General features: G+C 49.9%; 1 protein-coding gene across 1 annotated transcript in view; it reads right to left on the minus strand.

Annotated features, from left to right (window-relative positions):
• Positions 1–26,247, minus strand: part of LDLRAD4 (low density lipoprotein receptor class A domain containing 4) — a 421,760-nt gene that overhangs the window by 258,463 nt on the left and 137,050 nt on the right. Inside the window, exon 2 of the mRNA XM_063076831.1 lies at positions 3,055–3,398. Coding sequence (XP_062932901.1) covers positions 3,055–3,094 — 40 coding nt within the window. The 5' untranslated portion in view covers positions 3,095–3,398. The remainder of the gene's footprint in view (positions 1–3,054; positions 3,399–26,247) is intronic.

Consider the following 26,247-nt stretch of genomic DNA (forward strand, 5'->3'; position numbering starts at 1 on the left):
ATTGGAACACAAAATAGAAAGTGATGATCTCTCCAAGTGGAAGTATGGTGACTTTTACCTTGCCCTAAAACAAGATTTAAAGCTAAAGAAAAATGCCTCCGCCACTTCACCACTTGTGATATCTTAGGCAAAACTCCCTTCCATTAGCACAGAAAATCAGCAAAATTACTGTCTTCAATTCCAAACACTAAGATGTTAGCATCTTTAGTTGCCCTGGAATAAGAAAAGAGTGAAATTGAAAAACTTAAGAACAGCAAACCAACCAAGGGGCTGTGCACCAGCCTGCTACCCACCTCCTAACCCCACAGCTTCGCCAGCTGCACGGGCACCTGCACCATAGGCAACTTCTACAAACTGTGTGGCCAAGTAAAGACGAGAAGAGCAGACAAAGAATAAAAATGATGAGCCGAGTTCACAGACCCACCTCAAGAGAAGGCCAGGTACTCACACCTCCTCTACTTTACCACTGAGAGTGAGAGGGAAGCTGGAGCCCTCGCCCTGCAGGTACTCATGTGCCGGCTGCAATAAATAACATGCGACACTTGACAGCCGCCTTGGAATGGGCAGATCAGTTACTTGGGTCGTCCCTCTGAAGAAACGGTACAAGGCAGTCCCTCTCCGGGAATCAGCTCTCTCAACCCACCCTTGGCCTCTCTCTAAACTGCTCTCTGTACAGTACTGGCTTTCAGCGCTTCCCAGACTTCAATGTGCACCAAGCTCCTGGAACCTCGTTGGGTTGAAGGTCCTGATTTAGCAGGTCTAGGTGATGCCAAGGCCAATTCAATCCCAATCTCTGAGGGCGAGGCCCAGGCAGCCCAGCATGCAGCCAAGGCCCACACACCCCAAAAGATTTGGAAAGGCCTCTGGCACCATCCAGCCACGGTCCAGCCACACCCTCACCATGACACCAGCCTCAGAGCCACTGTGAAGACTGACAGAGGAAGCCAGGTAATGCCCACAGCACCCAGCACACCACGAGTCCTCTGAAGTATCAGCCACGGTTACCACCTCGCTGCTGCCACCAGTGCGATTATGGTCCAGGCAGGCTGCACAGCTGGGAAGAGGCTGCCTGATGAGGAAGCGGAGTTCACGGGAAAACCATGAAGGCATGGCCTAGAAAAGAAGAATTTACATCTTCCCACCACAAAGAAATGATAAATGTGTGGGGTGATGCATATGGCCTGGTCCGATCATTCCACACCGCAGACATGTATGAAAATATCACATGGTGCCCCATAAATATATATACTTACTTGTCAACAAAAATAAAATAAGACTTTAAAGAACTGTAAGCAGGGGAGGAGCAGTGGGAGAGTGGCCGTGAGCCAATGGGTGGGGTGACGTGGGCCTGGGCCTCCGTGAGAGCTGCGTGGTTGTCCCAGCGGCAGCTGCCATTCACGCAGGCCTCAGCACATGAAGAATCCTCCAGGCAGGACCCAGGGATTCTCACTATTCCCAGCAGCCTCAGGTGGGCCTGGGCTTCCTTTCCCTTGGACAGAAGAGCTGTGAGGGCCCCCAAAAGTGGGGAGGACCAGACGTGGCCACCTAGCACGCACCACAGCGGGCTTGTGCCAGGCTCAGGGGGCGAGATGACTGCGCAGGACCCTGGCCTCTGTGTGGATGCCCTGCCACCTGCACCCTGCAGTAGGTCCCCCCACAGGGCTGACAAGGCACACAGGCAGATGGCTGGGGCCCCAGGAGCCAAGAGGCAACCATTGCAGGAGCTTTCACCCTGGGTGGTAACAGGCAAGCCAGGTACCTCCCTGGGCTGGGAAGGCCTGAGCTCTGAGCCCTGTGCTGCTCGTCCTCAGTCCTTTCCATCCCATCCTCCTCTGTCTCTATTCTCGCTTCCTCTTCCTCTTAGAACTGCTCTTGAGAGCTTCTTCACACACACCTCCAGCTGTGGAGGAAAGGGCTTCGTCCCAAAGGAGCCATGTGGCTGCCCTCCCCTAGAGCAGGTGACAGCCCAGGAAACGGGGTAGCGGGTGGGCAGGCTGCAGGGTGAGGCAGGAGACTGGGGTGCCTGCTCTTCTGCATCTACATCCACACAGCCCTCGAGCCATCTCCAGTGGCCAGGACACGCCAGGACGAGGCTACGTGTTACATGGGTGGACGCCAGGGGTCCCAGGCAGGAACCTCCGCAGGCGGCCCCAGAGAGGCCTGCAGCTCGACTCCCTCACGCAAGCGAAGGGCAGTGCAGGGGGCATGAGGGACCCGCCTGGCGCTGCAGCCACTTGGTCAAGGCAACCCTGCTCCAGGGCCAGTGGCCCAAGCCCGAGCCTCAGCCCTCCCTCCAGACCCCCCAATAGCCCAACCTGCTCTCTCTACAAACTTTGAAAAGCTGCAAATTGGTAGGACTCACAGGGCCGGAGAACGTGGCCACTTCTCATGACTTTTTCTACCATCTTTCCTTCTAATTAAAAAATAAAACAAAATAAAAAACCCTCTTTTTATGAAAAAAAAATGTTTTCCCTACATGAGGTTCCTCAACACCACAGTCCCCAGCCTGTGAATAAGAAGCCATCAGCCAGAAGGACTCAATAGCTTCCTGCGATGTTCATGAACCAGACGAGGAGTCAGGAGGCAAGTCCAGCAGCCCCCGCACCTGGCACAGCAGGCTGGCGGCTCCTGCCACACACGCGGGCACAGGGCTGTGACATCCCGCCCCCCCAAGCTCCTGCCCTGCCATGACAGCCACCACCACCACCACACATGAGCTACCTGAGGACGAAAACCAGGGAAGCCAGGAAGAGGCTGCTCGTCAGCAACGAATCTTTCCCTCAGAGAGTCTTCCCCACACATGGCTCCACAAGTGACATATCTCCTCAGAGATCAGGGCCTGGGAGGGGCTCCACACACACTGCAGGACATGACGCGGCTCCCATCACTCAACAAAAGCAGAGTCACAACACATCCAACACTTCAAATTCCTGTTCAGAGGGAAGGAAAAGCACTACAGTTCTGCAGAACCAGTCACCACAGCGGCCTGAGACCGGGCTGCGGGTGGCAGTCAGAGTGCTCGGCCCGTGGCATCAGTGCAGGGAGGGAGCTCACCTGTGACAGCATGCGTGGCCTGGAGACCAGCCTCCGGCATACTGCTCCCACACAAGCCCGTGCTGTGGCACTCTGCTGTCCTGTGGTGAGGAGACGGCCCGGCCAGGCCTCAGGTCACTTCCATCTCAGCTGGCACACGTTCATGGCTTGGCCCATGCTCAGGTGGCCCGTGCCATCAGCCATCCAGCCAGAGTGCTGAGGCCATGGCAAGCCGGGAGGGGAGTTGCTGTCCACTGCCACCACTGCTCCTCAGCGCGAGGGCCTGCCTGGCCACGCCACAGCCAGCATCCTGCCTGGCCTCAGTGGGAGCCAACAGCTGCTCCCCAGGAATCCTGCTCCAGGGGCTGCAACGAGAAAGAAAGAGATCACTCTCCTGATGACCCACAGAGCCAATAAAATCGACAGACATACAGAAGCCAAAGAGAAAAGACCACCCAGAGCTGACCCGTTACCCCACTGTGGGAGCCAGGGGGCTGTGAGAGGCCTGGGGAGCAGCCCCTGCACCCCCAGAGCATCACAGCATCCGCTCCTCTGAGCCCCCAAGAACAGCTACAAAGCCCACAATGCTCAAACGTCCTATGCCGGGTGAGCTCGCACACACCCTGCAGAAGAGCCCTGTCCCAGGCTGGCCCCCGAGGCCTCAGGAGGGCTGTGCAGCTCCGCAGGAAGGAAAATCAGCCCCGGGCAGGGGAGGTTTCAAATAGTGACTCTTATGAGAGAAAATAAAGGCCCATATTAATTTTCTAATGAGTGGAAAAGAAAAGCAAACTTCATCTGTAAACCGCTCCATATATTACAAATGATAAAGGTGTTTTATAAAACACTTTTCAGACATTTTAATGTTGTTATGTTATATAGGAATGTTAGCAGCCCAAAGGACCAGACTTTTAGAACAGAATCCTGAAAGCCAATCTCCAGGAACAGGGAGAGGAGCCTTTGCTCGTTATCACTTCATCCTGATCCACTTACAACCTATTTTTAGAAAACAGAACTTACTCATCATTTTCACAATCAAACAACAGAAAAGAACTTGAGAAAATACAGCACATAACAGAGGAGCCCTCTGTTAAAAACCTCGTGTCCATAGACACAGTGATGAAGTAAAACATCACCGATATAGACTAATAATGAGGAAGACCTTACAGATTAATGAGGTACTTTAAGTGTATTAAGAAGTTGAGTTATCACACCCTCGTGTGTGCACCGTGACAATCCCAGTTAACAAGGTGCTGCCAAGTAGAAGTCCTTAAGTTTAATGAATAGGTATAATTTTATTTTAATTAAAAAATAAATTATTTATGTAAATGGTGGTTTTGAGGTGCTTGAAAGTATGAGAAAACATTTTTTCTCTGAATTTAGACATTCCATCTAAAAATGACCAACGCATACAGTATCAGCATCCCTAAGCCCTACACCAACTTCTAAAGTAAACTAATCTAGTGCACTAGAGTCATCACTTTTAGAAAATGGAATTTATCCTGCCACATAAAAACAAAAGCCCACTGCTCCAAAACCTTGATTTTTCTCTGCCCTTTTCTATGATGCTTTTCCATGCACAGAAATGCTAGACCTTATTTGTACTCTTTTGCTAAACTCCTAGAGAAAACCAAACTGAGGTGAGGTTCTGCTGTAGTTGTTATTTTATTGTACTTTTACTGTTTATTTTATTTTGTTTCATTGCAAAAGTTATGCTACCTTACCTTTTTAAAAAAATCCAATTATCATAAGGAAATAACAGAGAGATTGGGAGAAAATATTTGCAAGCCACATGTCTAACAAAGGGCTAATATGCAAGGAACTCAAACAACTCAATGGCAAGAAAAAAAAAAAAAGGAACTCCATTAAAAATGAACAAAGAATCTGAACAGACATTTCCCAAAAGGAGACATACACATGGCCAACAGATATATGAAAATTGCTCAACATCTCTAATCACTAGGGAAATGCAAATAAAAGCCATAATGATATATGACCTCATACCTGTTAGAATGGTAATTATCTAGGAGACAGAAGATGAGAAGTGCTGCTGAGGATGTGGGGAAAGAGCACCCTGGTACACTGTCATTGGAAATGTCAATTAGTGCAGCCATTTTACAGAGATTCCTCAAAAAACGAAGAATAGAATGACCATCAACCCAGCGGTTCCAAAGGAATTGAAATGGGTAGGTCAAAGAGCTATCTGCACTCCCGTGTTCATTTCAGCATCATTCACAGTAGCCAAGATATGGAATTAAGCTCAGTGTCCATCAGCAGATGAATAGATAGAGAAGATGTGCTATGTTCACACCATGGAATACTATACAGCTGTAAAAAAGGAAGGAACTTCTGTCATTTGCAAGAACACGGATGAACCTAGAAGGTATTATGTTAAGTGAAATAAGTCAGGCACAGAAAGACAAATACTGCATGATTTCACTGACACAGAAACTCAAGAAGTCAATTTCCTAGAAACAGGGAGTAGAAAGGAGGTTCCCAGAGGCTGGGCGTGAAAGGGACGGGAGGCAGAGGGAAAGGGGAGATGTTGATCAAGGGACACAAAGTTTCAGGTAGGAGGAGTAAGTGTCAGTGACCGCATGTGAGTAATAATGCGGTGTACATTTCAAAATAGCTGTAAGAATAGATCTTAAGTGTTGTCACCATGAAAAACGGGTAAGTTGGTGAAGTGATGAATATATTACTGAGCGTCACCAAATCATTCTACAAGGCACACATATATCAAAAGACCACACCGTACTCCATAAATACACGCAATTATTATTTGTCAAAACATCAACTCAAAAACACTTATCATATATCCCACATTTCAGATGCCTACGGAAAGGCTAAGGCTAGTGTGGATGGGAACAGAAGAAACAACTGACTTGCACGTTTTCTTCTCCTGTCTTTACCACTGCCCGCCCCCCACCACCAATTCTTAACCTGACTTCCAGGAGACATTATCTGCTGACAAGTGTGCACACTCCTCTTGAGGGCTCAGGCGTGGTCCTGACCAGCATTATCAGGGCATGATGTGTGCGGTTCCCAACAAAGGCAAGAGAGACACAACTGTGTGAGCTCGTTAGTGGATAATCTGCATATCCCTGCACACACTCTGAGTCTTCTCATATACAATTTTCAAGTTAAAACGAAACCGTAAGTGCTATAAAATGTTTTTTTCCTAATTGCTAACACCACAGATAAGATACTCTTTCTAGAAATATACGACAAAGAGGCACAGGGTCCCAGGACCTGCAGTCTTTGTTCTGCTCAATGAGGGACACTGACCACCCAAAATGAGCCAAGACCTCACAGTGCTCGGTAAGCAAGTGTCAGGCAAGACAGAAGTAGGTGATCGGGGCCCAGAGAAGCCCTCAGTGGCCAGCCCTCTCTTAGAAGAGGAGGCACAAGGCCCTGTCCTCAATGGTACATCTGCTTTCACTGACCAACCAGCCAGCACCTGCATGGCCAAGCTAAACATCTGTGGAGCAAACACCTAGAAATTAGGATGGGGGAGAAGCTGCACCATCGGTGCCTTGTACCCCGGCCCCTTCTCACTTCCGCCCGCGTGTGTCCCCGCTGATGACTTGCAGCTCAACCCTCCAGACTCGGCTCACACCACCTCCTCAAAGATGCCTCTCTGCTCATCCCCCAGACTAAACTCGGAGCCCTCCAGTCATCTAACACCCCACCTCTGCCACTAGCCTGTGCCACGAGGTTGATTCTCCACTTCTCCTCGGCACGTGTGACATGGCCTGGTGCCGGGTGACACTCAGTCAACACGTGTTTTCAGAATGATGGGTGAGCGAATGGAGGCAGATGCATGAAGCTTCCCTCAGTCCTGTACCCAGCACAAGCGCAAGGGGCGCACAGAGAGGGCTCAGTGAACACCTCCACGGTGATCCCCGCATGCCGGGAACTGCCAGGTGGCACTCCCTGGGCCACAAGGCTGCTGCTCAGCTCCGCATGGGGTGGCTCCCCTCACTGGCGGGGGTCTCGGATCACCCACAAGTCGAGATGAGATGGTGATTAAGTGATGATCTGCCTGCCCCCACGCTTCACAGGACATACCCAGGAGAGCCCTGACAGGTCATGGCTTCAATTCCCCTCCAACGGCAGAGGGAAAGCTCTAGCCTGCACAGGCTAAAGAGCTGAGCCCCGACTACGGGGCAGAGACCCAGGCCACGTGCCGCCCCCCCACTCTGCCTGCCACGGTTCCTCCCACACAACTTATGAGACTCAGCAAAAACTCCCTAAACCTAATGCCTTAAACTTACCAACACTCCAATCAGGAAAGTCAGGGTGATAGAAGAGGGAGGAATAACGAGGGACAGAGGTAACTCACCCAAAACGCAAGCTCACAGAGGCATCCTGGGCCACACATTCAGGAGCCCAGCCTCTGCGTCCAGCACGCCACCATCACGCTGTCGTGCACACACGACACACACGCGAGCACACACACGCATGCACAGATGTTCTGTTTACACTGGAAAGACAGGCAGGACGAACCAGGAAATAAATTAATTCAATATTGCACTTGAAAAATGTCATTAGTCCCTCCCATAACAGCAACGGTTACTAAGGAAATAGAGCACATCAAACGGAAAAACACCCCACAGGGAGGGACAATTTTTAAAACATGAACAGTCACAAAACCTAACCAATAAGTTGTAGAGCATGTTTGCCTTACCTCTTATATGTAAAAACTTATGTGAAACTCAGTCCTCCTAGGAATCATTTGGGAATGAAAACTTAACTGCATTCATATCGCTGCTTTCCTAAAAATACACTGTAAAAATAGATATTCAATTCAGGAAACACGAGGGTCTCACAGGGCACAGAGGCCACAGCCCACAGAGAAGGCAATCCACCTTTTCTTCAAAATCAAGTAACATTCAGAACCATGGAAGTGCGTGAAGAGTGGGCGCTGCAGCTCCCGTCTGATGTCCTCTCCGTGGACAGGCTCTTCTGCAGGTGAAGTGTTGGTTACCGAGGTGACAGCTGGCCCAGTGGCCACGCCCCAGCCTGTGCATGGTGGTCCCTGGCCACTCTACCCACTAGCAAAGTGCCAGGAGATGGAACAGAGGAGTGCAGAGAGTGCTCACCCTGGTCACTGAGGCACTGCCGCAAGGTTTAAAAAATAAAATGAATACGCTTGAGAGTTACACTGCACTGCTCACCACGCAGCTCATCCTCCTGGCTGGTTCATTTCACTTCAAAGTGCCAAAGGCCGCTGAGAAAAAGTGGAGAAAAGAGCCAGGGGAGCTGCTTCCGACCTGAGCTGGACGCAAGTGTCACACTCCCTGCACAAATGCCTCAACCCTCGTGCACAGACAGCTCAGACACTGACACAGGCTGTTAGTCTCAAGACTTCCTAATAGCCTAACAGCAGAAAGAGGAGACCTAAGACAAGACACAGCCCTGGCCCCAGGGTAGCTGTGGCAGAGAGCCTGCAGCATCCCACCCCGGGCTTCTGGGCCCCTTGCAGGACTTGGTCAAATCCCTCAGCCTGTCCAGTGCCCATTTCTTCACGTGAGGAGGTGAAAACTGAGGTCCCTGCCAATCAATGCTCCCCAGTGGCCACAGCCGTGTCTGTGGTTGAGGGATACAGGACAAGCATGCATGAAAAGGATACAGTGTACCACACAGAAAATCTGCCCAGGAGCACCAGTCAGAACGAGCAGAAGCAGGCAGCCTGCAGAAGGGGAGGCTGAGCTGGGCTGCTATGACTCCTTCAAGCTACTTTTCATTTCTGTGAGTGGGGTGTGTAAAATACTTTGTAGCTTCTGTAACACAACCTCAAAGCCATCTTAGCCCTGGGTAGCTCTCTGGGCTCTGGTTATTTCTGCAGAACGATGTCATCATAGTGCCTCACCAATTCAGGAAGCAAGTACAAAATCCAAAACATCTGATTCAAATACAAACACACGCTACAAACAGGAAAAGCAGCAATTATGTTAGAACATCCTTTAAGATGTCACCTTAGCAAATACAGCACTTGAAAAAAAGCCTGAAGGTCTACAATCTGAGGATCTACTCAAACAAGTTGGAGAAGGTTTACCCCAAAATAAATAAGTAGGACAGCGGTCCTTAATGAACAACTGAGCCATAATTATGGACTCGTATGACCCAGGACTGGAGGAAGCCACATGAGTCATCGTCGAGCACTCCTGTGGAGGGGCCCCGGGGGTGCAGAGGAGAGGGGCCGTTGAAGGAGAGTGCTGGGCAAGGCCAGCGCCAGGTGTCTGGGTCCAGCCAAGCTCTTCATTCTGCTGCACATGCAAACTGCCCACAGGGAGAGGCCACACAGGGAGCGCCTGCAGAGCCCAGGACAGGGCAGGGAAGCCCTGCCAGCCATGCCTGCAGCACCAAGACACACAAGGGGACAGGAAAGGCTTGGTTGGCACAGAGGCAGACAACCCCCAGCAAACGTGCATCAAAGGTGGCCCAACCTGGTCTGAGCTCACTTCTGACACCACAATTGATCAGGGATGCCATGGAGCAAGGGCGGCTGCATGGGGGATGGTGACCCCATCACTTGCAGCTCTGTGTGAGTCACAGGCCAGCTGTGAAGTCACAGGCGGCCAGGCTGGGGTGTGGCCTCTGGGTGCTCTAGATAAAGTCAGCTTAACGTGGCATGACAGGCAAACAGGAAGAGGACTGCCCGGGCTGAGTATGGCAGAGGGTGGGGAGCCGTCTCACAGCTGGGTGGGAGCTGGAGGAAACACGCACCAACAAGCTGCTTCTACAAAATGACTTCTGTCTGCCTTGCAGGCCACTCCTTGTGGCTCCTGCGGGATGCCTGTGCTGGCCCACAACACTCCCTGCTCTCTGGCCTGCAGGATGCCAACAGAGCTGCATTCTCTCATCCAGTATTTGGACAGCTACCTGTGAGGTCATCACCCTACCAGAAGTTATTTTAGGGGCTGAGAATACAGAGTGGTACAATGAAGCAAGCTCTGCCCACATGCCCATGTAACGTGTCGCACCGTCTGTGCAGGTGCTATTGGCCAGCGTCTCCTGACACCCTCAGACAAGACACGGGCACGCTGGCAGTACTGCACTGAATCACTGCTGAGCCTCAGCCACCCACCTCCTCCTCACCCTACTGCCCTGTCCTGCAGCAGTGGCACGAGGAACCTAGGTGCCGCCCACAGGGGCATGCAGACTCTGGAGCCCAGGTGGGGAGCTCGGGCCAGGAGCTTGGAGCACAGGCAGTGCCGACCCGATGCCACTTAGAATGTGCTTGAATGGAGCCTTACATACAAACAGACCGGAGGACAAAACCGCAGCTCTGAGTCAGATCACTTCATTCCAGGCCATGTGTGACTCCGGCTGCAAAACAGAAGTAGCCATGGCTCTGCCCCATGGAGTTACTGTGCATTTAGTGAGAAAACTCATAAAACACTGGCATCTGATAAGTGCTAAAGAAGTTGCAGTTTCTATAACTAATACAACTCACCTCACAGATGACTGATGGCCATGTCTGGGGACATGCCCTGCCCCATCCTCCCGGTGCTTATCTGACCTAATAGACACAACATGGAATTTTATCTCATGGTTCCTCAACTGATTTCTCTTGATGTGAAAAAGGTCTCAACAGATAAAAATCAAAGCTCAAAATCATTCCATGTCAGCTAAAATTAACAACTGAGCGAAACAGGGAAAGTTACAAAATTAGAGGAAACGTGTGGGCAAGGTATTTGGTATGAAATGTAGAACAGTAGAAGAGAAAAAGTGACATGAAAGAAACTTGCCTGTAAAAGGAAAAAGACAGACTCTTTTGATAGTCATTTGTCTTTTTTTTTTTTTTTTCATGTTTTCATACCGAAGTATCAGATTCTAAAAGCATCCATAGAAGGGAACAAACAAATTTAACCAAGGTTTACACCACTTGTGAGAAAAGAACCTCCGGGTGCAGCCTGCCTTCCTCCCATTCTTCTCCCTGGTGGCTTGTCCCTTCTGAAGTGCTGTCTCTCAGTCCTCCGCAAGCACTTCTCACACTCCCGCGGGCCAGAATGAGACTGCGGACAGGACATGCCACCGACTCCCCGGCCCCATGCTCCTGCACACACCCGGCGGCTGGAGTGGAACCACCAACACTCTGCAAGCTGATAAAACTGACCAGCAATAAAAGAGCCAACGTTCCTTACAGAAACGAACGATCTGCATAACTTCAGTGGCTGGCATTAGCAAAGCCTTCCTAGACTTTCCTTGCTGTGAAGCTCCAGATCAGCTCCACATCAGCCTTAGTCAAAACACGAGGGACACCTAGACTCTCATTAAGTAGTTCTGCCTTGTTTGCTCACGCTTGTTTTCTGAGAAATATGTTCCTTTAGGAAGAAGAAAAACTTCCCACTTTATAATTTTTACAACTCAATATCCAGTTTGAGGTGGGTTGTGGTGGACAGAAGTACACCAACAGTATTTTGCTTAGATATTTCCAAAGAAAAGTCTGTGTTGTCTGGGATGGATGTGGGAGGAGACGTGTAGCTGCGAGCAAGCCTGGTGGGCACCTCCTGACACCTGCGCCTGTGAGGCTCTGACCTCTTAGGGCTGTTTAGCAGTTTCTACTCTGGCAGAAATATTCCTTACTGCCTGAACATGTACAGTAAGACAAAAGACAGAAGTCTTGCTTACCTCTGGAGAGAGGAGGAGGTTCCTATTGTCGCAGAGCAGACCCAGACCCAGCCCCAGACCCTTCCATATCCTCTTAGAACTTAGACTTCCACACAACTACTCTGCTGCTTCTCTCACTCAAAGCAACCAGAAGACATGGCACACAATTAACCACGCACCATCCCAGGAAGCTTACAGCTCTACGATCACCTGGGAGAAACCATAGGTTCTCATTTAAGATCTAAAAGAGAATCTCAAGATTAGCCTTCCAAGAATGACTTGGAATTCAACCAACAAAGTGATCATTGGAGGCATACAAAATTCTGGAAACTAGTCATTTAGCCCAGTCAGTCATTGTTGGTGGAACAACGTAATCTGATCTCAGAAATCCAAGGAGATGAACATTCAGCAGATGTCTAGAGGACATCACACAAAATGTTACTGTCTGAGGTTGGCCCCAGCACTGATGTCACTGGCAGCAACCAGGCCAAAGAGTGTGACAAATGAGCTCCCATGGGACATTACACATGGTGACGAGTGCTGCCTCTACAAGGGCCTAGCACACCACGCTGCTGGTCAAGCAGCCCCAACACCATGCATGTCAGGGAGACACAGACCAAGTCTCAGGTCTGCCTGGAAGGCTGGTGAGCAGTGCTGTGACGGTGCATCTGTCCTGAGGAGCAGCCACTGCAGAGGGCAGAGGATTTGGGGAGGAGGGGGCTCCTGGTATTTGGCTAATGGGATGACACAGACCCCACACTGCATGTTCCAGAGGCCTCTGGCCAAACAGAAAGAGTTCATTAGACCAGTTTCTGCTGCCTTGGCAACAAAGGCCCGTGCATGTGCTCTCGCACAGCAAAAGCAGACGAGGGTTACTCACAGGAAACCACCACAGGCAGGTACCGCGTGTGCCACTTACCAGCCGCAGCAGTGACACAGAAGTGGCCCTCCAGAGACTGGTGTGACCAGAGCACCTCCTGAGGCACCTGCGGCCATGTTTGCTGAGTTTGCTGGACGTTAGAGACACTGATCAGTGGCTACAGAAACTCAACCCAGCAAAAGAGACCTATGCACACCACATGCTGAGGAAATCTGTCTGTCTTCCATGTGAGAGAAGTCCTGGGATACACCAAAGAAGCTGCAGGGCTCCAGAAGCAAGAGGAAATTCTAGCTACCAAATGTGGAACCTGAAATTGCTGCTTGTGTTAGCCACACAGTGTCTGAGAGGCCTGTCATGATCTGAGTGTCCCCCGGACCTTGCCAGACTATCAGCTGACTCCCTCCAAATTTAAAGTCATTGTCTTTAGTTCTTCCTCTTTCCCTCTCAAAATTGAGCCCTTCTTTATTTCCTTCCCCTCTGGAGTTGACAAGCAGGAACTTACTTCTTGTAGCCCCTGCTCTGCAGCGGAGAATTCAGTAATAGAGGCCAGGGCTAGGGGTGCGGGGACAGGCAGGGGTCTTCACTGCAATGTGACATCGCCCCGTCCCCACCTTCCTGTGGTCTGGCGAAGTGTGTGCACCTCTGCCAGGTGGCAGGAACGGGGACCTGACTTCATCCCTCACGGGAAATAGGCTCTTACCACTTTTCACTACCACACTCTCCAGGCCAGTGTTTCTTAAATATCCCAAATATCCCGCCACGATCACCAAAACTACATTTTGTGCATTTTGACTTAAAAACTAAATATATTGATAATTACATTTGAACTAGGAAAATACACAAGACCAATGACCACAAGCAGGGGGCGGGGTGGTTAGGGGAATGATAGGGCTGTGGGGCAGGGTCTGAGGCTGGGGCTCTGCATCTCCCCTGGGCACTGGCACAGTTGCTCACTCCATGCAGGCACGGTGCTCAGAGGGGCACGTGGCTGTGGGGTCAGACAGACCGGGTTAGAATGCCAGCTCTGCTTCACAGACATGTTACGTAGCCTCTCTGAACCTGTCTCTTCCTCTGCAGATGGGGCTCCAGAAGCACAGGGGAAAGGAAAAACAAAGTTTCGTGATCAGTCCCAATGAATGCCACACCGTGGCTGAACGCTAAAGAATTACATCTAGGGCCTGTCTAGATTATAATGTAACATTTCATCTTCAAATGATTCCTTAAATAGGTCAACATCAGGTGGGTTTTACTTTTTCCTTATCACTGACCAAAGCTGCCATCTGACTCGGCATCCACCTGCCCCCACTACCCCAGCCCCCTTTCACCCACTCAGCCCTCATTTTCACGCAGTGCACAGAGTCAGTGACTACTTCCTGCACACTGTCTAACCGTAGGGACCCCATGTTGGAGAAATCACTCCTGTTGAAATGACTCATCTCCTCACTTCCTTTGAATAAAAACATGTTATTATGTTCAATAAAACCACACAAGAAATAATAGCTCAAGACGGTATTTAAATAACATATACCAACACCTAAAAATGCCTTCCTGGAGAAAAAGGGGATCACTGGCATTTTCCAGGTGTTCTAAGAGCTCTCTCTTTTCCCTCCTTTTCCACCTGCCTGCCCTACAGGTGAGTCCTGGCTACATGTGGAGCAGCACGGGCACCTGGCCTAGAGGTGAACTTGGACAGAGCAGGTTTTACAGTATGGACAGAGGCTGCCGTTGAAATTTTAAAGCAGCCTAGCCTAGCTACTTCACTACTGTCCCTTCCCTTCTAGTTCCCATGGAAACAGACCTCAGATGCCAAAAGCAGGGTAAAGATAGCACTGTGCCCAGTTTCCTGCAATCTGTTTCCATGGGAACTGGAAGAGCAAGGAATGGAGGCCGGGTGGCTCGACTGCCTGCAAAGATCCAGGCACGGGCGCGGGAGCTGCAGACAGCACTGGCATGCGGTCCTGGGGCCTGCAGGGCCCCACGGGCTCTTCAGGAAGGAAATGCCCACCCAGGATGGAGTCTCACAGAAGGTGAGGCTCACTGCAGGCTGGACTACGTGATGCAAGCCAGCTGCGGACGTCCAGACACATACCTCGGGTACTTCACCTTCTAACATCCCTTCAGCCAACGGGGGATGATCCATTTCAGACCAGTGGGTCCCACACCTGGCTGGGCAGCAGAATCAGCCCAGATCTACTGAATCAATATCTTCAGGGGCTGGGACCACGACCTCATAGTGTTTCAGAAGCTCCAAAGGTGACTCTGCTGCATGGCCACTCTGGGAAAGTGAAGACCTAGATGAGGGTATCCCACAGCTTCAGATGCATGCAGATTTGGGACGTCCAGCAGGTCTGGGCAGGGCCGGAGACTCTGTGTTTCTGATCAGCTGGCAGGGACGCTGATGCCGCTGGTCTTTGACCACCTCTGAGCAAGCAAGATTCTGGAGTCCATGAGCTTGGCCCTAGAGCCTTCTCCACAGGCCAGCGAGGGAGATGACAGCCATCTCTGCATCTGCAGACACCAGCCCGTGGCCCGGCCAGGCCTCAGAAGTGGACTGTTCGGTGTCTGGGGCAGAGGAGGGCTCATGTCACGCTTCATGTCACCCTCCCTCTTCCTCCTTTCTCTGCCCCCACCCCATGTGCATCAGAAGGTCAACGTGCACTGATAATTACCAGGTAAACGCGATTGTCTCCAAATATGACTTCTCTAAGAAAGGCACAAGCAAACTCCACATGGTTGGGGATCACGGTAGGGGTAGAAAATGTGTGCAGTATTCAGAGAGTATTTATAAATGTAGACATACGATCAAAGAAGAATGGATTGTCCACATGTCATTTTAAAAGAAATAAGAGAACATTTTGAAAAACACTGGAATTTATTATTAAAACAATAACTCGGGTAGCCTTAAAATTCCTGATCTAAAAGAAAGTGCACAGAGTAAAAGTAGACTCCACATTTCAGCTAAAAGTGTGCAGAATAATATGAAAGTAATATTTATTTCCATACTTAACCACAAAGTAATTTTAAACAACAAAAAATCAGTGTATTATTCAAAAGCAAGTTACTCATTTTCTGTTTTAAGAAATCTCCATTTTGCATATATATATATATATATATATATATATATATATAAAAGGAAGCTATTTCAGCTCATTTCATTCAATACACTTTGTACTTCGTTCAGAAAGCATAACATTACTCTGAAAATTAAAATATGAGCAAAGATTTCAACTGCAAATCATGGAATTATATTACAAGCTTACTTGAGGAAATAGTCTTCTGATTCTAAAAATGTAAAATGGGAAAAATCAATTGTTTGATCAGTTAGCACACAAGCAACCAAGAAAGCTGAGCACTGTGCACGGTCCTTGACTGCAGGCGGCTACAGGAAACATCTAAATACAGTCTGTGATGCGCATTTTCATTCCACTGAAGCAAAAATATATAGAGATAGATATTTATGCGCGTGCATAATGTCCCACACAAACTTAAAAAAAAAGCTATGGATTTAGTATTGAGACCCAGTTGCGTTTTAGGTTCCCAAAGCACATGAAGCCAGAGGGCTACAACGGATGTGGTGAGAAAATGAAGTCAAAACAAGGGATTTCCGCGTTTGTTTTAAAGACTCACACACACATAAAGTAAGAAATTAAACAGTTGTGGTAAAGGATGCCAAAGGACTGTGAGCTGTTAAGAGCTCCATTAAAAATGATAAAAATAATTGGGAATAAGTGCAGAGACATGCTCACACCCAGCTCCCCTGAAATCTGTTAGTCTGCGAGACCCTAGCCAGAAAATATTTACTGTGCACGTGTTTGCTCTGTGTTTACATGAAGAAGCAACGGGAGCCCAGGCAGCTAGCTTCCTGCAAGGGCCAAGGGTCAACGGCCCTGTACCAGGCCACACGGGCTCTGTCCCTGCTCCCAACTCCCTCGCCACAGCCGAAAAATGCCCCCACAGCTACACATCAACTGCGAGCACCGCCACGCTCCAGAAAAACCATATCACACAAACAAGCGCGGCCCGGGGCACGCACCGTGAGCCCGGATTTGCCAACCCCTTATTCTCAACTTCCTGCAGCTTCGGGGAAGGGAGGGGAAAACCCTGTGGGGTCTGCCTCATCTCCTTTTTTCAGACAGCCCCGAGGAACCCCCAGACACGCAACGCCCCAAACGTCCTAGCATTTCACAGCACCTGTATGCCCCGCTGGGCAGCTGCTACTCATGAGCACACGGCAACTACGCGCCGCGTGCTGAGCGTGTTCTCTGCAGTTCTCTTGTGTTTATCTTGTCGTCTTCACCTCATTCTAACAGTTCCAAGGGCGAGACTTTTTTATTTGCATTTCCCCTTAGAATTTAGCTTAGTGTTCAGCAAAACATGCTGCTGACAAATAAATCTCCCCTTCCTCTCAAAAGGTAAAAATATGGTCAAACAGAAAAAAAAAAAAAAAAAAAAAACCTGCCATCTTTTGTGTGTCCCCCAGTGCAACTGCGGTAGAGAGGGAGGTCCCAGAGCTGCCTCTGCTGGCCTGGAGCACGGGCACATGCTCTTGTCCTGGGGGCACAGGCTGCTCTATCAGGTGTGTTCCTAGCACGTGACAATACTTTTTGAATCCAACAGTATAAGACGGTGTGATGAACTATGTTGCACACTGAGCTACGTTTTTACATTTGAATAGAATTATAGGATTTTGGAAAAGGAAGCACTCTTAGGTCTCATCCACTTCAACTTATGGTCATGGCTCAGGCATCTCCAGAAGTTATGCCGAGGGGCCCTAGAGCAGAATATAGAATTCGGGTAAACCTAATGCTCTTTTAAACATGATATAGAAACTCCTGCTATTTTAAGAAATCCCATAATGAATATTCCCTCATAAGTAAAAACGTGCATTAGTAAGAGATGTTCATTCCCTAATTTAGCAGTTCCCTGACTCTGGGTCCTGATGTGCTCAGTAACTAGGCACGGGGTTTCTGCAGGAGAGAATGACAGCTCACAGTGACGTGTGGAGGAAATACGAGTTTGTGGTTCAGGGTCCAGAGCAGCAGGGAGTGGGGCAGCCCCCAGCTCCCCAAACTCAGTGTCATGCAGACAGTTCTCTTGGAGCACCAGCACGAGTTGAGCTCGGTGGCAGTCCCTGGAGCCACCCGTCCCACTGGGGCAGCGACTTCTCTGCAGCAGCCTGGAGGTCACCCGCTCCCACCACTGAGAGAGTCCCAGCGCCTTCTCACCCACTGGAACCCATCTTTTCAAGGAAAGCAAAACCTTCCTGGAGCCACTAGCTTGCTCTGGGGAGAAAAGGGGGACCAAGAAACATGAAGGAGATAGGGTCTGATGTCACAGGAAATGGCTGACTCCACGGAGAATGTCAGGCTGTTTCCTCAGCCACATGGCAGAGCAGGACACGGACAGAGCACAATCTGAGTTTTTACTATTATGAATAATAAAACTCGCCTCATGGGGTGGTGCAAACATTAAACTATGTGGAGTCTGTGTAACGTCCTGACACAGAGTACGTATTGTTACATGACCATAGTCTCCACAAGAATCGTTAAGGACATCGACATTGTCAACTCAAATAAGTAAAGGCAAAGTGAAAACTAGCTTTAGAATAATACATTCTCACGGGCTTGGGGATGGCAGTGTTGAACCCCAGCCCAGATTCCCCATGACACGACACGTCCACATGCCTCCCTTCGTCTTTCCCCCTAGCCCGCGCTGTGTGAGTACAGACCATGGCCGCACCTCTGCTTCCATCTCTGTAAGTGCCTCTGGGACAATGCTTTTCAAACCCTGGGCTGTGGAGTACAAGAGGGGGGGTCGAGCCTGTCTCAAGAAGCTTCTGCCTGGTGAGACCCTGGGTCACAGGGTAATACTTATTCTTATTGTGAATCATGTCATGACATAAAATCCACTTCTTACTGAGAAACACTGTGCTGCCAACACAGATCATCGGCACAGCTCCCTGTGCGGAGGGCCACTTGCAATTAGGGAGTCAACGAGCACACTGGCTGAGCATTAAAGACGTCCCGGCACTAACTACTCCACTCCAGTGGAGATGTGCTAGTGACAAAAGCTCAAAAACTGCCCCCTCCGCTCCAAGCTGTGGGCTCTGCTCCTGGGTGGCAGGCGTGGCCAGGCAGCAGGGTGGGGCCGAATCGGCTTCCAAGTCACCTCTGATCTGCAGACGAAGCAGAAGATGGAGCTGGAGGCACAGGACTGCTCAATTTTTACCAGAAGCCTGTCATCGGAAGAAAAGACACTTGAGAAAGGAACGTTTACCTAAAGAACGTGAAGCTCGTTTCCAATATTTATGGGAGGTAATCAGAGCATTTACAAAGTTGTGCTGGCACAGAAGCAGCTCCTAAAATGTATGTCTGACCAGGTTGTTCCTGTGCGCCAGACGCCTCGGTGGCTCCTCGGTGGCTCCCCGCAGCGCTCAGAACGCAGGTCAACGGTCCAGCCGCCGCCTCCTTCCCATTCTCCTGTCCCTACATTCCCACTGCGAGCCCCATGCTCCAGCGTACTGAGCATCCCCAGGAGGCTCCTGCCATGGCCGCCCGCCCCACAGCCAGCCTGGGTCACAGGCCCCTGGGGTCCCTGTCACCCCGACCCTCTTATGGAGCTTCTGCTACCCAGGCTGGGCAGCCTTGAGCACAGGAAATGCACTTCGTTCCTGTACCGCCAGCACCAAATGCAGGGGCTCCATAAACAATTACTGCATGAAAAAGGACAAACCCAGCCCGGAAGGCGGGTGAGCGGTTGCCGTTCTTCTGCTCATGTGCCCTGCCCGCATGAGCCTGGCGCCAGCCTCTGCTGAAGCTCACGGTCCTGGAGCAGCCGTGGTCCTCCTCAACTGCAATGTCCAGCTCACCGTTGCCGCACACGCACACTGACCAAGCTTCCTCTGGCAAGAGAGTCGTGGCCGACAGCGTTTTCCTCCTCCCACGCTCACCCTCCGCCCCAGCTGGGCAGGCCAGGAGGAAGGAGAGCAGACAGCGGCGAGGCAAGGGTTCTCCAGGGAGGACGGAGCAACAAACCGCAGGCAAACACACCTCTGCGGTGTACATACACGCTACACACAAATTCTGTAGATTATGTGTGTTATAGATCACATATCATGTATTGCACAAATGTACGGCACGTATGCAAACATAAATATACATCGAAAAACAGACGTATTGATAATGATGAATTAAGCCAAGGTACTGGGAGAAAGTCACACCAACTAGGTTCACCTCAACAAGATGGCAAAATGTCCCCAAAATCCAACAGATGGCTGACTTTTGTGAAGTAACAGTAAACATCGGAAACAGCAGCTACAACGAGTGCCCAGGGCAGTGCTGAGCAGCCCTGGCCCACGTCCGGCAGGGCGCAGCGACGGTGCCTCTGCACAGCGCCCTCCCGGCGTGCCTGCTCACCCGCCTCCGCATGAGGCAGGAAGGTGAGGTGGGCCTGTCTCTGAAGGAGCGAGGTGGCATGTGAAGACAGAAGTGCTGGCTGCTGGTGGTCACCTCCCAAATGAGGACATCTGAGCACGTGAATGAATCTTGTCTTCTCAGCCCACCCTGCTGGCCCATCCACGCCCACAGGGGAAACCCTGCCTGCTTCTTGGCAAAGGGACAAACGTCCCACCCAGGAGACAAGAGGGAATGGGAGCTGCCCAGTGGCTGGCACCGACTGACCTGGCACAGGCGAAAGTGCGTTAGTCACCTAACTCTGTGGGTGAACGTGCAGGAGCCTGGAAGTGGCACCGGCTGCTGCAGCTGACTTGCCCACGGAGACTCGGAGCACTTTAGAAATCTTAAGCCCTCTCCGCTTTCACAAACCACAGTATTTTACATGAAAAGAAAGAGGGGGCATCCAGGAGGGCACTCACCAGCAGCAGCGGTAGGATCGGCGGGGTCAGGGCATCGCCAGAGCCTCCACCCCTGCCCTGCCCTGCCCTGTGACACCCCACCCCGGCCCACTCCTGTCAGGGTGAGAATAGGACACACTTCAAGGGGCTTCATCCTGCCCGAGACGGGACAATCTCTGCTCTGCCCTTCCAGTCCTGCCCCCTGATCCTCAGCTGCTGTCTAACCCCAGATCCACGGACTTCCCGAATCACACTTCAAACAGTCCCACCCTCCATCCTACAGATAAGACCCTGGGGTCATTTTTTTCATTCTGATGGACATTTCAAGTAACATTCCAAAATAATAATTGATATGTGCACATATTTCTTTACACTGTAATATTGTTTCACATGTACCATGAGGCTGGTCTTTCCCCACAGTCAAGTAATTTTGTCATCTCTCCTTTGCAGACGGTGGTCAGAGAGGCTGAAGGCTCTGCTGCAGTCTGAGAGCAGAGACTGTGACAAACAGCGCAAAGAGCAGCCCACTGCAAGCCAGCGCCTCTGCGCCGTGCCAGCGTGGCCTCTGTCGCAGAGAGGGCCGGGCCGGGGCCACAGCACCCTGCTGACCTCCCCACCGTGGAAGAACCTTGCTGGGAACCACCAGGGCTGGTGGCCACGTCTAGCCAGCACCTACAGCCACAAACAACCAATAACAAAGACAACCAAAGAAAGCCAGTCTGTCTCAACTAAAATAGTTCAGAAAGGGTGAAAACAAAAATAGGATAAAAGAGAACTGTAAAAAGAAAAAAGTGTCAGAACTTTGCTAAAAGAACAAATTCAGGTTAAAAAGGGGGTAAGAAGAGATGGTGCCTGGCCGGTTAGGCGTGAAGATGAGCCCGAGTTCTTCAGGCCTGAGTTCCCGCCTCCTCCCAGTGACTCTGGACGACTAATCCAACTTCTCTCGTCTCCAGTTTCCTCAGGTAATGACAGAGGTGACTAAAGCCTACCAGAGTACCTTTCAGCCCCAGCGTGTGAGAGAAGAAATTCCCTGATACTGCAAGTTGAGCTGCTTATCAACAGTCTACACAAAGGCCAAGCAGGCCCTGGTCTCAGGAGCATGTTGCAAAACCTAAGGCGTTCCTAAGCAACCTGGTTCCTGAAGCCCCCATAATTGAGCTCAATGCATCTGGAAGACCACCTGGCCCACAGCAGGCTCCCATCCACCTGTACAGATAGTCAGACACACAGACAGGTAAAATCAGAGTTGCCTTAGGTGGAAAAACTGCTTTACGTCTATGTTTTTAATATTTGTTCAGTTTTATTACGATGTTTAAAGTTAGGTTCCGTGTAGGCTGGGCACAGCTGAGACGGCCTGGCCAGGGGCAGTACGTGCGTTGCTCGGCCCCATACCCCCTCCTCGCCCCGCTGCGGCAGCTGGCGTCCAGCCTCTCCTGCTCCAGGTCCTCCTGCCATGCCCGTCCCTCCTCCTGGCTATCCCTTCCCCCTCCTCAGTTCATCCCCTAAGTGCTGTGTCCCCAGAGTCCCAGGCTGGGCCTCTACATTGTCTCCCTCTAGGGGCTCGTTGGCACGAGCATCTATGCGCTGACCCCAAGTGCATAACTTTGGCTCAGGAAACTTTCCCTGAGCTCCAAATCCTTTATCTTCTAGCCACTTCCTGAACAGTCTCACCTGCATATCCCCCAAATGATTTGGCCCCAATTTTAAGATATTAAAAACAGGTCCAGTCTGTTTCTTCTCATTTCAAATTCCCTGACTCAGACAGAGGCACAGCCACCCCAGGCCCTGCGTGTTCCTCACCTGCACTCTCAGCTGCCCCCAGCACCCGTCAGCCCCTTGAGTCCATTTCCTCCTGGCTGTCACAGCCACCTCCCTGAAACACTCCCTGTCCAGGCTCTCTGCCCGACGGGGACTGCCTGCAGTTCCCTGCCACCTGCGGCGTGAGCAGTGACTCCTGCGTGCAGCACGCTGACCTTGAGTGACCTTTCCAGCACCCCACCTGCCTTCTACCCAGGTTCCTACAGCCAGCTGCCTCCCCAAACCACCAAGCTCCCTCCTGCCTGCATGATCACCCCCACAGCTCGGTGCCAGGACCCTCCTCCACTCCTCTCCCGCCTGCTGGCCCCTGAGTGTCCTGCAAGCATGCCCCCCACTGTCAGGTCCTCCACCACCATCTGTCTTCCCATGACACGGTGGCTCTCAGACTCTGCGGGTTGAAACTACCCAAGGGGCTTATTCGAAACTGAGATTCCACACTCATCTCCACAGGCTGCGGAGTGGTGGGGTGGTGGGGGGGGTGCTGGAGTGGGTTACGATGCTTTCCCCCACACACCCGGAGGACTCCTGCGGACAGTGGACAGGACTATTCAACGTGGCTCCAGTGGTCAGAACCAGGACCGGAGGGTGAAAGGGGTGGGAGGACACTCCTGACAAGAAACACAGCCACGTTTCTTGGTTCTTTTATGATGAAGAACTGGCCCCACTGACACGGGCTGCTGGAGAAAGGCCAAAGGACAACATGCCAGGGCCACTGGACAGAACTTACAGCAGACAGCTAAGAAGTTCCTTCCACTTCTGAAGGACTTTACAAAAACAGTACTCGCATGTGGGTTAACCTGGTTGTCAACAGTGCCCCCAGGGACATGCCCTACAAAGAGGCATGCCTCCGTTTGACACCCCCAGAAAGCTGAGCCATGACACAGATTGCCACAGAAGCCGCTGCAGACAGAGGGTCAGGAGCAAAGGCTGGTATTAATCAATTTTGCCTTTAAAATGGAACGTGAATCCCAAGTCCTCCTGCTTCTCGAAGCAAGAAATTATGAAGGTTTTGGGGGTTTTTTGTTGTTGTTTTAATTTCAGGGCGATCAGACCAAAGATAGAATTCAGATGATAAAGATCAAACAACCCTCATATTCATTCAAAAGGATATATTTTGGTTGAAGTTTTGAGTATCAAATAAATGGTCAATGCAGGGGTAAAGAAATACTGATCTTCAAAAGACCAAATATTTGTTTTTAGACGAACATCCAGCAAGCCTGATTTTTCCACAGAAAATTAACTGTCTCTGGGGAAACAACAGGAGGAAGGAGCATTCACTGACTGTGACATAAACCCACAATCAGGACTTAAGAAACAGATATTTACTTTGGCTTTCAAATAATCAGTATATCCTTATGATCAAAAGATAACAACATCCAGCTAGGGAATCCTTGCCACTTTGAGACAGGCAGCCCTTGGAAGGAAGTGACGTGTGTCTAGGGAGCTTCTACAGCAAGTACATTTCAGTGTCAGATCATCTTGTTTTTATGACACTTCCCCACATCCAGGTACAAACTGGGTGTTGTCAGGAAAGGAAAGTGCCAGTGCAGGGATTCATACGCACAGGCTGTCTTCTAGGGGACAGGGCGCTGCAAATACCGATTATCACTTCCAGGACTGCCTGACTCTGGGCTACAGGAGGCTGTCTCCTTTCCCACAGCCAGCCTCCATGCCCGGTGGCATCAGCGAAGACCTGGCTGGGACACAAAGTTTCCCAGTATCTGTGAGAAGGCAGCACCCAGACGTGGTAACAGAGCCTTCTATTTTAGTCACTCTCCTAGAACCAACGCTCCGCATAGAGAGCAAAAGCTGGGGCTGAAAGCACTGAGAAGCCTCTGTGCGGAAGGGACACCTGCTCCTCTCCAGGCCATGCCAGCGTGCTTCCCCACTGTCCGCATCCCACCATGGCTGCCTTCTCTCATTGCTCGTACTGCACAACTCTGCCGCACACCACACCCTGCATCCATCACTAACCGCCGCAGAGTGTCTCATCCCCCACCTAGACCGCAAGTTGCTGTGGGCAAGGACACTCCGCCAAGCCCCTGCATCGTCGCCCTTGTCACTTCGCACGCCTCACACACATGGCCACCCCATCAAGGCCTTTCTGCCTGCTGGGCTGCTTGCTCGCCCCGGCCTCAGTGAGAAATACTCCAGGACTTCTGCTCACCGGATACTCCTCAAAGCATCAACTCCCTTAGGTCTGCAGGAAATAGAGGCTCCACCGAGGACTTTAAAATTTACTTGCTACTTGTATGAGATGTGCCCCCCACAAAATATCAAATAATGCCTGTCATTAAAGAACATTTTTAAAAAGCAATTATGTTCACTGTGGGTAAGAATGGAAAATACTGATAATTAAATTTAAAATTAATACTTGTAACCCCATCACCAAAGTTAACCAGTATTAATATCCTGGCATGTATCCTTCAGATCAGATGATTATGTACATACAAGGATACTTCAAAAAGTTCACGGCAGGATTCATATTATCTTATAATTCTACTTCCACATGAACATTTTAAAGCACCCTCACATATCTTTTATCAAAAATAGTGTCATATTACAGATACTACTATATAATGTTTTCATTTAATTTACATTAAAATTCATTCTGTGCCAATTATGCTTATTCTTTGGAACAGAACATTTATATGACCTCAATACACGTAAGACCGATCTTTTGAAATTCAGGGTAAAACTCATGTTCGCTAGTTTAATACGTGCTGACAACAAGATCAGGTCTAGCACAGATGGCAGCAAGGAACACTCACTGTGCATGGAACTGTTTAGAGACTTTTAATGTTCACAGGCATCACAAAAAGTAAATTATCACGTTGCATTGATTCCACCAGAAGGTGCTCCAGTGCTTAAATTTGGCAATTAAAATGTTTCATATTTTTTAAAAATGAGACTATTATAAAGACTGGAGTGAGTTATCTGTGAGACCACAACCAATGCTTATGTTGTTTCTATTACAGTACCCCTCCTGCCACCACATATTTTATCATGGAAATGAGGGCTAGTGTTATCATCATCGTTGTCAGCTGTCAAAACAGTTCCTGAAAGCCAAGGTCACAAGCCAACACTAATCCAATGACAATGCGATTGCTAAAAATGCAAAATCATCCTCAGAGCTGACTCCCAGACTCCTCCGACATGATGCATAACAGTTTTTGCTCTGTTTAGACAGAGCTCTTTTGGTGCTGGAATAATTAAAATACACAGTGCACTCGAGAAATCTACATTTTAATTTCCACTCACTCACATTTTCCTCTGGGCAGTCCTGAGGACTTTCATTAGGGGACGCAGCTCGAAGCCTGCCCACCCACCCCCATTCTCCGGTCTTATTATCTATTCTCAAGCCTTTGCGGCCATTTTTATGATTAATCTGATAAGTACAGTGCATAGAACTGGTGAGAAACGTGACTAGTTTTTCCCAAAAGATGGATCAGGCTCTCATATCTCAGCAAAGAAAAAAAATAGTAGTTTTCCAACTAAGCTCTTCTCTGAAGGCATAAAAGTATCCAACAAGCTCATATCCAGTGATCCACCTCCTTCTCGTGTAATTTTCATAATCAGAGCCAGAAAGAACCTTCCTGCCCACAACACAAATGCTAAATCTCACTCCGGAATAACTCACAAAGTCCATCATGTTTGCCTTCTCCTCATTTCTGTTTCCTGCTACTTTTACCTTTTGAATTTTCTACTTGTTTTATTCAATTTGTCTTCCCAGATATCTTTTTATTTCTATCAAAGTCCAGCTGGAAACATCTGGATGCATACCTGAAGCAGGGAGATCGAGATCCACAGGTCACCCGGCTGTGCCCTGGGGCACAGAGGTTTCACAGCCAGACGGCCACACCCGTTGGGTCTATCACACCAACACAGCTGCTCCTAATCACACCTTGACCTCCTATCTCTAAGTTCCTTCTGTCTGTAGATTTTAATGGCATATTCCAAAGCTCCACATGTAAAATCTACTTGGACTGCAAAAGACTTTGAAAGATAAGGTCACAAGAATACTAAACTGATAAAATTGTACGAAAAT

Source organism: Cynocephalus volans, chromosome 13 (genome assembly GCF_027409185.1).
Source record: "Cynocephalus volans isolate mCynVol1 chromosome 13, mCynVol1.pri, whole genome shotgun sequence".
NCBI classification, from domain to species: Eukaryota; Metazoa; Chordata; class Mammalia; order Dermoptera; family Cynocephalidae; genus Cynocephalus; species Cynocephalus volans.